This window comes from Neovison vison, chromosome 1 (genome assembly GCF_020171115.1).
Source record: "Neovison vison isolate M4711 chromosome 1, ASM_NN_V1, whole genome shotgun sequence".
NCBI classification, from domain to species: domain Eukaryota; kingdom Metazoa; phylum Chordata; class Mammalia; order Carnivora; family Mustelidae; genus Neogale; species Neogale vison.
In genome coordinates, this window is record NC_058091.1 from 168,431,236 (window position 1) to 168,445,205 (window position 13,970).

At 51.9% G+C, this 13,970-nt stretch overlaps 1 protein-coding gene across 4 annotated transcripts in view; it reads left to right on the forward strand.

Annotated features, from left to right (window-relative positions):
• COL23A1 (collagen type XXIII alpha 1 chain) overlaps positions 1 to 13,970 on the forward strand; it is a 318,044-nt gene that overhangs the window by 247,866 nt on the left and 56,208 nt on the right. For all 4 annotated transcript variants that reach the window (XM_044262799.1, XM_044262818.1, XM_044262826.1 and 1 more), the window contains exon 3: positions 9,721 to 9,765. In XM_044262799.1, the coding sequence (XP_044118734.1) occupies positions 9,721 to 9,765 (45 nt within the window). The remainder of the gene's footprint in view (positions 1 to 9,720; positions 9,766 to 13,970) is intronic.

Consider the following 13,970-nt stretch of genomic DNA (forward strand, 5'->3'; position numbering starts at 1 on the left):
TTAAAAATAGAATGTCATACACCCATGCCATGGTGTGAACTGTATGGTGTATGAAATAATTATCTCAGTGAAGCTCTTTAGACAATGACACTGCCCCAGACACAGCTGGACACAGTGTGGCTGACTGTCCTGGGGCCAAGAGAAAGATCTATAGGTGTCAGGGTACCAGGGCCTGCTGGCCCCCGACCCTCTGAGTGGGTGGCGATGGCAGGTCCCCATTCAGTGCCCCTGTGACCTCCTGGTCCCCAGAAGGGCCCAGTGGCCCTGAAGGCAGAGAGCCACTCCTTTTTGATGGATGGGGCAGTTGGAAGACAGTGGGGTCACCTCTGAGCTGGACAGACCCGACAGATGAGGGCCAGGGAAATCGGAGTCCCCTGAATGTCTCCAGCAGGTGTGGGGGTTCAAGAGGAACAAATGGCGAGTCACTCAAGCCCCTTGGGATGTGAGTCAGTGGCACAGGGAGGCTCCATGGGCCGTGGTCCTTGGGCCGGGATGCTGGGAGCAGCCCCTCGAGGACCTCATGAATCTTCCTGCACCTCTGGGAAGCCCTCCCCCCACCCAACCTGTAACAAGAGACACTAATGTGCCCAGTGGGGACTCTGCTTCTCCCTCTCCTGAACCTCCTCCCCCTGCTCATGTTCTCTCTCTTATTCCTAAAAAAAAAAAAGAAAGAAAAAGAAAAATAGGAAACTATCTCCCAGAAGCACAGCAAGGAGTCAGCCACGTAGAGATGCACGAGAGCCCTAGGTGGGGGAAATGCTTTGTGCAAAGGTCCTGGGGTAGGACTAGACCTGGCAGCTTTGAGAAACAGAAGGAAAGCCATGTGTATTTGGCAGAGGGTGGGGAGTGAGGGGAGCAGATGGTACAGAGGCAGTGTTGAGAGCCTCCTTCCTTCCTCACGGGCCGCCCACTGGGGTGACCATCCATCCCAGTTTACCCCAGACTGCCCCAGTTTTGGCACTGGAAGTCCCAGAAAAGTTTTGGGTACACTGCAATGGGTGGGTCACTCTAATGACCACCTGCCCCTGTATTTACTAGATGCAGAAGTTGAAGCACCCTGGGTCCTGCTGGAGGCTAGCATGCTTTTCCCCCCAGAGAGCTTTGTTTTCCCGTCCTGGGGAGCCAGGCGTCCATGGTCCAGGGCCCTCGGGTTAGGTCACCTTGGAGAAGGTTGGCTCATGCTGAGTGGCCAGCTTTTTTCCTGAGTCTCCAGGCTGGCCTCGTTCTAAAGACCTCCAGCTGCCCGGCTTCATCTACCCTTTTCTAGAACCCTCTGCGTGGGACAGGGTGGGGCTTGTAACCTGCAGGTTATGAGGAATTCTCATGAAAATCAAAGCTCCCACGAATGGCTTTTAAGTGAAAAATGAAATAAAACAAAATAAAAATCCCTTCATTCTCTGAAAGCAATAAATCCTGGTCTTCATTAAGTTCAGAGGGTTACCCTGGCCCAGGTGTCAGTGATTAAGGCTTTGGGGTGTATGGTGAGTTAAGGAATTTGGTATATTTGGGGGGGGTGCTGGTTTCTGTGCACCTCCATGGAGCCTGTTCTCCCAACAGGAAATGGGATCTCAGGAGATGATAGGCTCTGGGGAGAAGCAGACCTGCACAAGCACAAATCTGGGTCTGGCTGAGCCCCGGTCACCCTGAGCGCTCCCACCCAATCCCAGCCGCCCATGGCCGGTGCTCCCATTATGCTCCCCAGCTGCGAGCCACAGTTCCTTAGGATCCGACCCCTTTCTCAGCCTGGCCTGCAGCTTTTTCCATACACAGGGCAACCTTTCAACCCAGGAAGAGAGCCTAGGAAGGTCCTTCTCCTTCCCCCCTCCCCCCACCCCAGAGTCCCTCACTACACTCCCCTTCCTTCCAATCCAGGCCAGTGAGTGGGTCAGAGCCTTCTTCAGCCTCAGAGATGCTCTCGTGGCGTTGAGCTCTTGGGAGGGAAGTGCCATGGCATGTCCTGGCCCCTCCAAGGGGGCATTTCACTCTTCCTAGGAGCTCGCTTTGTCCCTTCCATAGCCTGAGCCAGGGGAGGTGGGTAGGGGGCTCTGCCAAGCCCAAAGAATGGCCTGTGGCCAGGTGGCCCCAACCTGGGGTCCCCATGTTCCTTACAGCTGTCACTCAGAAGGATCCTTCAAGAAGTCCCTTGAAGTCTCTGGGCTAAGATGCACGTACCCCTTGACCAGAAGCCCACCTGTGAGCCCCGTCACTCTGCTCCAGAAACCATCCACCCACGGTCTGCTTCTTCCCGAGTCCTTTTTGCTCTTGCCTCTTTGAGACATGCTGTATTTCTAGCCCGGGTGCCTCAACTGCAGTCAGTTTCCCTGAAAGTGAGGCACTGAGGAGGGCCGCGTTGGTGCCGGCCCACCTCTCCGCTCCTGACTAGTCCTGTGACTTGGACGGGACACCTCCCTTGGGTCTCCATGCCTGTTCACACCTGCATCTTGGGTGAGCTGCCAATTAAATAGACAGCAGAGGCCATCAGCGGGTGGCAGCGGGTGGCAGCGATGGCACCTCCTCCCCGGGCTCGTGCCCCCATCTCGCAGGAGCCCTTTCCTGCGGGGACCTGTGGGTGCTGTGCACCACCAGTACAGGTCATAGGTCTGAACTCCTTGATCCTGTTTGAAACATGTTATTAAAGCCACTCATGATTCAGGCAGAGGAAGCAGCCTGGAAACAGCAGGCATGTCAGATGGCATGTGGAGGGCATGCCAGAATCCGGCATTCAGTATTTTAATTCAGTATTTAATTCACAGACCTCTGAGAGCCATCCCAGGGCTCCTTCCATTGTGCGTGTGATCCCCGTATTCTGAAAAATAGAATAACAAGTGCCAAGAAGGAGTTCTGGAACCCGTGGCCTGTTGGGCACCCCTCTAGCGGGAGGCAGGCAATGGGATTTGGATATGCATGCTTAGGGTCTACATTGCAGGGCCCCGCCTACTACCAGCTGTGTGACTCAGAAGGTCCTTCCATCTCTCTGTGCCTCAGTTTCTCCTTCTATAAAATGGGGACGACAATGGTAGTGTTCCTCATAGATCCAGTATGAGGAGGATATGGATTAATACTGTGGAACCAAGATCAAAACCAACTATAGAGCAGACAGTAAAGTGTTACCTCCCTGTTATTTTTATTAACACCATCAGGGGGCTTCTGGGGCTGTCAGGTGCGATCTCCTTCAGACAGAACATCAGGGTCCGCATTTGGGGCCCTCCGTGATTGTGGGGCTGGGGTCCCCCACCGGTCCACCATCCCCCCTGCAAGATGGGCCCTGTTCATTCAGCCCCTGAGGGGCATGATATCTTAGTGGGTTTTCCTGGTCTAGTCATGGAGACTGGAGGAATCTGTCACCAGCCTGGGCACAACCCCAGTCCCAAACAAACATGTGCCCAGCTGCCTGTGGCCTTGGTTTTACAAACTGCTTCAGGATCTTGCAAAATGCAGCAGGGCTCCCCATAGCGTGATACGTGATGGAGCCTTTAGGAACAAGACACTCCTTCTGGAATGAACCGTATTTGCCGAGTAAGAAGCTGGGATTTTAATTCCCGGAGACCAACACAGCCCTCGATGCTGGCTAAGCTGGTGCAACCTGCTAGGTGGCCAGCTACTCCAGGCGACAAAGGCCCTCCCCCGAGGTGCCCACAAGACACACCTGCTCCCCATTCCTGTGAGGGGCAGGGGGCTTTGTTAGCCAGGCAGAAAATGAGCAGGGAGAACACTCTCCTTCCCCTGAGCAAGAGATTCCAACTCCTAGGTTGGTATGAAACTTGTAAAACAAAATGATCTGGGGAGATGTTTTTGTGATCTGGTCTTAGCAGCTCAAATCCAGGGACCTCCCTTGCCTCCTCTGCTCAGTGCATACCCCCACAATGGCCCCAGGGCCTTGGGTAACCACAAAGAGCTCCAGATTGAAGGCCCAGGGTGTTCAGGCCAGATGACCCCCAGGCTCCTTCCTAGAGTTCTGGGAAGAGGGTTAGAGAAAGGGGCCCCAGTGCCTTTGAGAAGGGCCTGGTCCTAAGGCTGCAGGAGGCTCTGGACACGACCTGGAATGGTGATAAGGACTTGGCCTTGGTCACAATGACTGAGGACTTCAGAGGACATGTGCTCCACCTGGGTTCAAATCCCTGTTCTGCCATCTCCTCGCTGTGTGACCTCAGGGACACCACTGTGCCCCGTGACTACACAATGCCAGGCTCTCTGTAGACACTAAGCAGCAGACGGTCATCAGCCACGCTGCCAGTGACATTTCTGTGGTCAACAGAGGCCAGCCTGACTTCCCACTTGAGCTCTGGAGCTTGGGAGCTGAGAACCCTGGGACCATTCCTTTTCTTTGTTTTAACTTTGGTAAAATCCATACCACATAAAATTGACCATTTTAACTGTTTTTAAGTGTCATTAGGTATATCCATGGGGCTGTTCAACCATCACTGCGATCGATTTCCGGAACTTTTTCATCCTCCCTGACAAAAGCCCTGTCCCCCTTAAACACGGATTCCTGTCTCTGCCACCCAGCCCCTGGCTGCTTTCTGTCCCTCTGAATTTGACGACTCCAGGCACCTCGCGTAAGGGCAATGAATCATACAGTATTTGTCTTTTTGCGACCTGCGTATTTCACTTAGCATGACTTCCTCACATTTCATCCGTGGTGTGGCGTGCGTCAGAATGCCCTTCTTTTTCTAAGACTGAAAATATTCCGTTGTGTGTACACAGCACATTTTCTTCCATCTCTTCACCCATCTGTGGACATTTGGGTTCCTCTGCCTTTTGGTTGTTACCTCTGGCAACATTTCTTTTCTTTTTTTATTTATTTATTTATTTATTTATTTATTTATTTATTTCTGGCAACATTTCTTGACGACTCTGAGTCTCCTTTTCCCCAGTCGAGAAGAAGAGAGTCAAAGGGATTAAAGCGCCTTCTAGAACTGTGTAGAGATTCAGTAAGATGAATTGCACCAAAGCCTCTGCCCTCAGAGGAGCATGGGAGGGGCCAAGGACTGGGTGACCTGAGGAACATGGGGGTCTGGGCAGCTTCCCCCAACATGTCCGGGCCGTTTATTACAGTAGATGTTGCTAGACGGGGAGTCCTAGAGGAGGTTGGGGCCAGGGACGCTCAAGAGGCCACCAGATTGAGAACCACATCCTCAGGCTTCAGACCTCCATAAAGAGCCTGTCCAGGTGTGGGACCCACGTTGGATCTGGTCATGGCGTGTGAGTTCTCCAGCCCAACCAGAGACGAGATGTTTATGGGCTACAAATGTTTCCATATTGTCTGGCTTTGAACGGTGCTTGAGAAAACCATCATCTTCTGTGGTTACTTACTGGGCAGATGGTCATCGCAGGCATCCAAAGTCATTTCGCCGCAAGCTGGAGCCCAGGTTCCGGGATTTCATTGAGAAACCCCATCCCCTGGCCATGCAAGCCCTGCCTCCTGGTCCCCAGGTCCCCAGACGGTCTGTGAACCATGTAGGGACATGGAAAATCCCCCAACTGGCCTTGCATTGGCACTCAGACCCTGCCCACAAAGTCACTGGCCTGCAGCTCCTGTGACTCAGGCTTTACCCGCCCTGGGGAACACACACGAGCTCATTGACAGCAGAGCTCCATGTTCCAAAGACCTGTCCAGCCTGTGACTTGTTGGGATCCCACATAGGCACCAATTCTCTACCCCCAGTCTGTTACGTATGCTTCCAGCTCTTTGGTATAATATTTTGGCATAGCAGCTGTCATTCCATCACCCCTATAATTCCATCCACAGGGGTCACGTCCCAGAGAGGTTGAGTAATCTGCCCCAGGTAAACAGCTTCCATATCAGTCATGTCTTTCCTGTCCTCAGGTTGGTGTCTGTTGCCCACAGCTTTTGGAGGGATACCTCACAGATGCCCCTGTGGCAGCCAGAGTCCCTACAGCTCTGTGGGTCCCAGGAGAACGGCACCATCTGGGCTTCATCATGTGCAGATTTTCCAGCTGGAACCGTTTTCCCAACAGCATCCTTGGGCAAGACTTGTCCTCCCCCTCAAAGCCTCAGTTTTCCCATCTGTACATAGCAGGACAATCAAGACCGACTCCCAGATGCCTCCCAGGGCAGCCTGAATGTCTGAGTGTGTGCTGGCAGTGGGAGAGGTTTTCCCACTGGAGAAGGGAAAGAAGAAAGACAGCCAGGAGAAAGTTCTAGGGCAAACCGTGGGGCCAGGGGCCTTCTTTTGCCAGTTTGGAAAAAGGGTTGACCAGTTGTCAGTTTGTGAGTTGTTTACACGGAGTCCTCTGGTATCAGTTTTGGGTTGGCCTGGGAGAGCCTGGAATGAGCATCAGGCTCATTCTCCTTCTCGACCTAGACCCTTTCAGTTGGCAGTACTGTCTGGCGTGCTGGGCCTGCAAGCCCCACAGGCCCTGGATGCCTGGGGATACCCAGGCCCTGCCCCACTCCAGGTCTGCTGGAAACTACCCCAAAGGCTCTGGGAGGCGGGGCACTGCACTCTGCCTGGGCAGCTGCTGGCCTGCAATCACCCCTCCACGTCGGGCCCTCTGCCTAACCATGCCACCCAGGCGAACCACCAGACAAATCCATTTGTTCAGCCGCCTCAGTGAAGGCAAATGTCTTCATCTGGCTTGAGTTACTCGGACAGAGAATTTTATAGTCGTACCCAGTAATGACCAGCAGGAAACCGTGGTGTGCTTTAGCTTTCAGACTGGCTTACTGTCCCAGTTGGGGGCCCCTTTCCTGCTGTGTCCCTCACCTCAGCCTGAGACCCAAGGCAGGCAGCCTTGGTGAGCCGAGCACGAGCTTCTGTGGCCTGGTGAAAGCCCAGAAGGAGTGAGTGACCAGTGCTCCAGGCCTTGTGAGTGAAAGTGGGCCTTTTCCCTCCTACAGGGAGAGAAACATGATGCTGTATGTGCCAGTGGAGTTCCCATTCCCACACCCTCGCTCTCCCTGAAAACAGATGTGTCCAGAGAGGAGAAAGGGCCTAAGACCAGGCCAGCTGCATCCAGGAGCTGGGGAGGAGACCAAGATGTATGTTTTGACCACAATGGGCCTGACATGTTGGTGAGATCCACATGGAGATGTTAAGTTGGCAGGTGACCAAGCAGCGTGGGCTCACCTGAGGTCATGGACCTGGACATGCTCATAAGCTGCAAATCCCTCACCAGGGTGAAGAGCTGTTGTCTGTTCACAGAGTGCCAGAATCTCGGCCATGCCAAGTCAACAAAGCCCATGGGCGATTCCAGCTCAAGACTCAAGGTTTGTGTCTGGTATTGAGGAACTATGAAGACCACGTGACTGGCAGGAATTTCTGCGCTTAAAACTCAGATCTGCTTCACTGATACAGTCAAATGACCTTCAGCAGAGGCACCAAGACTATCCAATGGGGAAAAGACAGTCTCTTCAACAGAAGGTGCTGGGGAAACTGAATATCCACATGCAAAAGAATGACACGGGGCCCTTACTTCACACCATAGACAAAAATCAACTCAAAAGGTTAAAAAAGCAATAAAGGGAAAATAGGCAAATTGGACTACATCAAAGTTAAAAACTCCCAGGCAGCAAGGAAACCATCAACAGAATGCCTAGGCAGCTTACAGCATGGGAGATGATTTTTGCAAACCACGTGTCTGATAAGGAGTTAATACCCAGCATGTGGAACTCTGACAGCTCAACAACAAAAGTCCAACTACAAAATGGGCGATGACTAGACATTTCTCCAAAGAATATACACACATACAGATGGCCAACAGGCATATGAAGAGATGCTCAACATTGCTAATTACTAAGGAAGGACAAATTAAAACCATAACGCAGTATCACGTCATACCTCTGAGGGCCGCCAAGACCAAAAAACAAAACAAAGCAAACAAACAAAAAACCAGAACAAACTAAAAATCCAAATGTCAGGGAGGCAATGGAGAAATTGAAGGCTTCATTGGTGGCAATGTCAAATGGTGTTGTCAGCAGAGGAAACAATATGGAGCTTCCTCCAAAAATTAAAAATGGGATTACTGTGTGACCCAGCAATCCTGCTTGTAGGTATATATCCAGAAGCATTGGAAATAGGGTCTTGAGAAGGTTGCACACCTGTGTTCATCCCAGCACTATTCACAGTAGACAATGCAAGCATCCATCACCCGATGAGATGAATGGATGAAGAAAACGTGGTACATATGTATGATCAACCCCAGGCACCTGCAAAGATTTTAGGGTGTAACATGCCAGGAAGGACCCCCCTCCACATCCAGAGAGGGGTCTGTCTTCTTTCTCTCTCTTCCTTGAAGATCCTCCCTCCTTCTAGAAGGGCTACTGACCCGGGGCTGCTTCTGCTTTCCTGCTGCGCGCTGATCCCTGGGCTGGGACGCACGGTGGACTGCTTGCTTGGAACCAGGAGGAAGGAAGATTCATACACCTGAATTTTTAAAAAAATTTTTAAAGAGTTTAGGGGCGCCTGGGTGGCTCAGTGGATTAAAACCTCTGCCTTTGGCTCAGGTCATGATCTCAGGGTCCTGGAATCGAGCCCCGCATGGGGCACTCTGCTTGGCAGGGAGCCTGCTTCCCCCCGCCCCCCGCCCTCTCCCTACCTGCCTCTCTGCCTACTGTGATCTCTCTGTCAAATAAATAAACTCTTTAAAAAAATTTTTTAAAGAGTTTATTTGTTTGAGAGAGGGAGGGTGAGAGGAAGAAGCAGGCTCCCCACTAAGCAGGGAGCCCGGCGCAGGGCTTTATCCCAGGACCCCATGATCATGACCTGAGATGAAGGCAGATGCTCAACCAACTGAGCCCCTCAGACGTCCACGTGAATTTTTTAGTAAACTAGTCTGCCGCAGACCTGATTCGTGGCCAGCCTCTGCCTCTCCGCTGTGGTGGTTGTGGGGGTTGAGGAGGGAAGTTAAGGTTGACTTATATAGAAAAGAGCAGTTCCTTGTAATACTGTCTGAGCCTGTGGATCTCTGGCCTCTGGGCCCCTCCTGGGCAGCAATCCGTGGATGGGCATCACAGAGGGGGAAGGGACACATGCGTCTCAAACAGCAGACTAGTATGGACACCTTCACTTCTGCATACCTTTTCCCCCAGCATCTGAGAAAACGTCCCCTGACTCAGGGCTGGGGACTGGTCAGCATTCTCCTCCTTCAGCATCAAGGTAGCTGGGTCTGGGGACCGATGTGGGCAGAGCGGGGAAAAGGTGGAGGCAGGATAGCTCACATCACAAATTCCGGAAGGCTTCCAAAGCTATGGACGGAAGATGCTGCATGTTGGTGTGGACCTTAAGTGCAATCAGTCAAGAGAAATTCATGAGCAGCTGCCCCAGGTTGTGGGGGAGGGAGTGCGGAAGGGGGATAGGCAGTGGACAGGGCAGCGCCTGCCATTCCTGAGTTCAGGCATTTGGAAGGCCACAGTAGTGTCTCTATGTAGTGTGTCGTCTCTATTGTCTTATCTTGGGAAATAATAGAAAGTGTTCATCATAATTTGCATAAAAGGACTTCCAGCCTCAGCTTTATGCTTCTCGCAGATCCAGTTTCTCGGCGGCCAACTCTTCTGCCTGTGAATTTCCAGGGACTCCGTCTCTGGGAGTCGGGAATGACTCGTGAAAGACTGAAGACTGGATGGCGAGGGAGGGGGAGCACACGAGTGACAGGGCAGTGGGTGGGCTATGCCCCGGGGTGTCAGTGTGGGGTGCGCAGGCTGCGCCCAAGCCTGCTGGCTTCCCTTCTCAATCAGTCTGTCCTTCTTCTCCTGCCCAGGCCCTCCTGGACGGCGCGGCAAGGCTGGAAGAAGAGGCGACCCCGGTGAGTCCCCAGTTTTCCTGGTTTCCAAATCCAGGCCTGGAAGTCTGCCCTTGACCTGAGATCTGGTGGGAGGTACCAGTCCCCGCCCCGCCCCAAAACTCGGGATGCTCGGACCTGGGGCCTGGCCTTCCTCTCCCTTCCAGCTGGCCACTGTCCCCCCGAGTTGTGGGTCCAGGACTGCTTTCCTTGGCTTCTCGGCATCCACAGTTCCAGGGACGGTCCCCTTGTGCCCTTGGCCACTCTCTGAAGGTCACTGTCAGCTCCTGAAATGTCCTCTTGCCATTGTGAGGGCTGCTGATGGCCCTCCTGCATATGTCCCCTGCCCTCCCCAGACCTGGACTGTCCTTCCCTGACTCCTCCACCTCCCTTCCATACAACCCGCAGACTCACCTCTTCTCGCTCCCCTCCCTCCACCGACACAAGCTGTCCTCCGGCTCCCTGTGGTGTCAGGGAGACCTCTGGCCACTGCTTCCCCGAGCAGACCCTGGGCCAGCATCCTCTACTTCTCCCTTCCCCATTCCTACACCAAGTCTTAGTCAGTCTCCCACTCAGTACGCCTTGGACGCATGCCCCCTTCTGTCCATGCCAACACCGCCTCTCAGGACTTTCCTCTCTCCTCCCACTATGTCCCCCACCTCCAGTCTCACCCCATCTGGACTCTCAGCCCAAGTTCATCACCCTCTGTCCTTCCAGCTAGAGAAAGCCTTCTCGAACCTGGCTGGCTGGGGCCATCACCCGAGTCTTCAGAGCCCAGCACACGGCAGGCTCCGGGAAGGCAGGTGCACAGAACAGGGAAGGAATGAACACACACATGCTCAGCCCCTAAGCACCTTCACCAGGACCCCAGGCAAATTGCACCCCAGGGAGAAATGGGAGCCCCTTCTGTCTGTGCCTCAGAGTCTTCTCCCGGGCCCTGGGCGCAGGCTTCCTGCCCCAGGTACCGCTGTGGGTGTGCTTTATCTAATTCCTTATACAGAGGACTTCCAGATAAACCCCCTAGAGTTCACTGCCAGGAAACGCCCTTCATGGATCTCTGCTCGCTTTGACTTCCAGAGCTGAAGTCTGTTTTGTGTTTGATTGCTGGGACTTTCCTTTACTCTGGGTTTTGTGTGTAATTAACCCCCCCCCACCACCAACACACGTACTGCAGCTTTCCAAAAACACACTCCATCACTCCGTTCTCCTTTCTCGCCTTGTAAAAGGTCTCATTGCATTTTATTGTAAGCTTCTGATGTCCTTTTGGAAGGAAATGAGGAATATTTAGTGACTTTTTTTTTTAGGATAAAGTGTAATATTACTCAGCTTCCTCAAAAAAGCATTTAGAATTCGGCCTCCACTTGAAAACATTCTAAAAGTCACAGGAAGACAAGGATTTACTGGGTTCTGGACTGGGTTTTTCCAAGTCCTTCATCTCATGTGACTCTCACAGAGCTCTGCAAAAGATAAAAATATATTATCATTCCCATTTTGCAGATAAGGAAACTGAGGCTCCCAGGGGATGAGTGTCTTGTGTGAGGTCAGCTGCTAGACAAGGGGTGGGCGGCCCTTCCTCCTTTAACTGCCCTTTCCCACGCGGGGGATTCTCTGCCTGTCGGGGAATGGTGCGAGCCACACAGAGCAGATGTCCTTCTCAGATTAGCTTTGGCGGGTGGGGACGCCCCCTGTTTATTTCCAGATAGTTTCGCGTACATGCACATCCTGGCTTTGGCACCTTCCCTTGCACAAACCAGGCCTTTTCCTGCATCCCTGGGAGAAAGGCTCTTTTTGTCTGGTGGGCCGGTATCCAGCCAAGATGCCTTTCCCTGCTGCTGCCACAGCCCCAGACCTGCAGACTGAACTCACCCTGTCCCTGGGGTTCTTTGCCTGGAAAACAGCTCCTGAGCCCTCAGTGTTTATGCATTGCCCCATCATAATGGAATGGATTTCTCATCTCGCCCACTTCACAGCCCAAGAAGCTCAATACTGCTTTTGCACTCGGGTCCACTTTCTAGGAACCTTGGGCAGGATCTTTTTTAAATCCAGACCCGCCTTTCCCCAAGACCCTCCATTCTCCCCAGTTCCCCCTCCCCCAGATACCTCCGTCTGTGCCAACATTTCTGTACCTGGTTGCAGGAGGGAGGGGATCTGCTCTGCACACTTGTCCTTCTCCACCAAAGTGGGAGCTCCTCAGAGCCAGGACTGGACCCCTAGGCACTCGGGAGATGGTCGGTAAATGCCGATTGACAGGAAGGAGGAAGGAAAGGGAGTAGGAAGCAAGAAAAAGAGACTGGTGGGCCAGGATGTTGAGGCACTCACCCCATCTTTGCAGCTGTCAGCCTCAGACCTGCTGTCTCAGTGCTAGGGTCCTATTGTCATTGCTGTTGCTTTAAATAGATTTGTGTATTTATTAGTGGCAGTATGCATTTGAAAGCATGTCTGTGTGCAGAAGAGATTTATTTATTCTGCTAACGATGCATCCTTTGCATTTGGATTTACGGACACTTAATTGCTCCATGTGCATTCTCCAGGAGTCTAGGGCGCTGAGGGTGGGAAACAGTTCCGTGAGTCCCATTGAAAAATTCTAGAACAGGAGCCATATAGTTCGCAAATGACTGTAAGAAGATAATCATTTAATACTTTGTGTTCTGATTCATACAACAATGTTCTTTTCATTTGTTCAGTGGTCCATGGAGACCACTTGGCCAGGGAATGCAGTTCACTTCCTGCCCTGGCCCGTGGAGAGGGTGGGGGCAGGGCGGGTCTTAGATCTCAGAGTTCCAGAAGTTTCTGGGATTTAAAAACTAGGACTTACGGGCGCCTGTGTGGTTCAGTCATTAAGTGTCTGCCTTTGGCTCAGGTCATGATCCCAGAGCCCTGGGATGGAGCCCCATATCTGGCTCCCTGGTCGGCAGGAGGCCTGCTTCTCCATCTCCCATTCTCCCTGCTTGTGTTCCCTCTCTCACTGTGTCTCTATCAAATAAATAAATAAATTCTTTAAAAAAAAAAAGCGGGGGGGCGGGCACTGGGACTTGAAAGGATAGCTACATATCAGCTCTACTACAATCATGCAGGTCTGCCTTCCCGTGTCATGCTGGGGTTCTTAATCTATCCTGACCCCAAAAAAACCCTTTCTAAAAGATTTCTTCGGGGTGCATGGTGGTTCAGTAGGTTAAAACTTCTGCCTTCGGCTCAGGTCATGATCCCAGGGTCCTGGGATCAAGCCCCACATTGGGCTCTCTGCTTGGCAGTGAGCCTGCTTCCCCCCCGCCCCCCGCCTGCCTCTCTGCCTACTTGTGATCTCTCTCTGTCAAATAAATAAAATCTTTAAAAATAAATAATAAATAAATAAATAAAAGATTTCTTCTTCCAGTGGAAGAAGCACTTCTGGAATGATAGAGTAAGAACCTCCAAAAATCTGCATAAAAAGCAGCAAGAACACCAGAAGTAAAAATGGACCTTTTTAGAACTCTGGTAATTAATGTCTGGTAACAACCCAAGAAGTGTTTATTCAGGACAAATATCTTGCTGAGAACAGTGAAGTTCGTAGCATTTTAACTTGCCCATTTCCCAGCCCCGTGGTAGCCTTAAAAACTATCAATCCCACAGCCACAGTACCTGTGACAAATAGTGGCCACAGAAAAAAAGCAAAACATTTTGAAGGTCCATAACTGCTCATTCTCAGAGAATTGTCACTGTCAGCTTCCAGGACAAGCCCATGCATAGCACTTGTCTTTATCTGACCTGATGTGGAACTCACTCATGGGGAAAAGCTCTGTCTGGAGTGTTTGCCAAAAACAATCAGCAGCAATTGTTTAAACTGTAGTTGTCTAAGGTAGCAGCACTAGTTAGAATAAGGAAGAAGCCGACACAAACACTTAAATGAAAATCTAGAGGATGAGCCATCCAGAGGGGCCTTGAAATGCTCCAGCACATTCCTGGGAATCTAGAAGGCACATGTGTGTGCAAGGCTGTGTACACATCCACAAAAGACCTGAGAGAGCCCTAGTATCTCACTTCTGGCTGACCTTGAGGCCCTGCTCAAATAGGAAGTGAAGGCAAAGGCAGAGTTATAACCTGGCAGAGCCCTGAAGTTGTGCTTCAACACACACAGCGAACCCCTTGGCACAGAACAGGAGATGTACTGAATTGAGGTATTAAAGGAAACCTCTGTCTCAGCTGACCATTAAGCTAATCAAGAGAGAATTCAGAAGCTGCGCATGACAAAG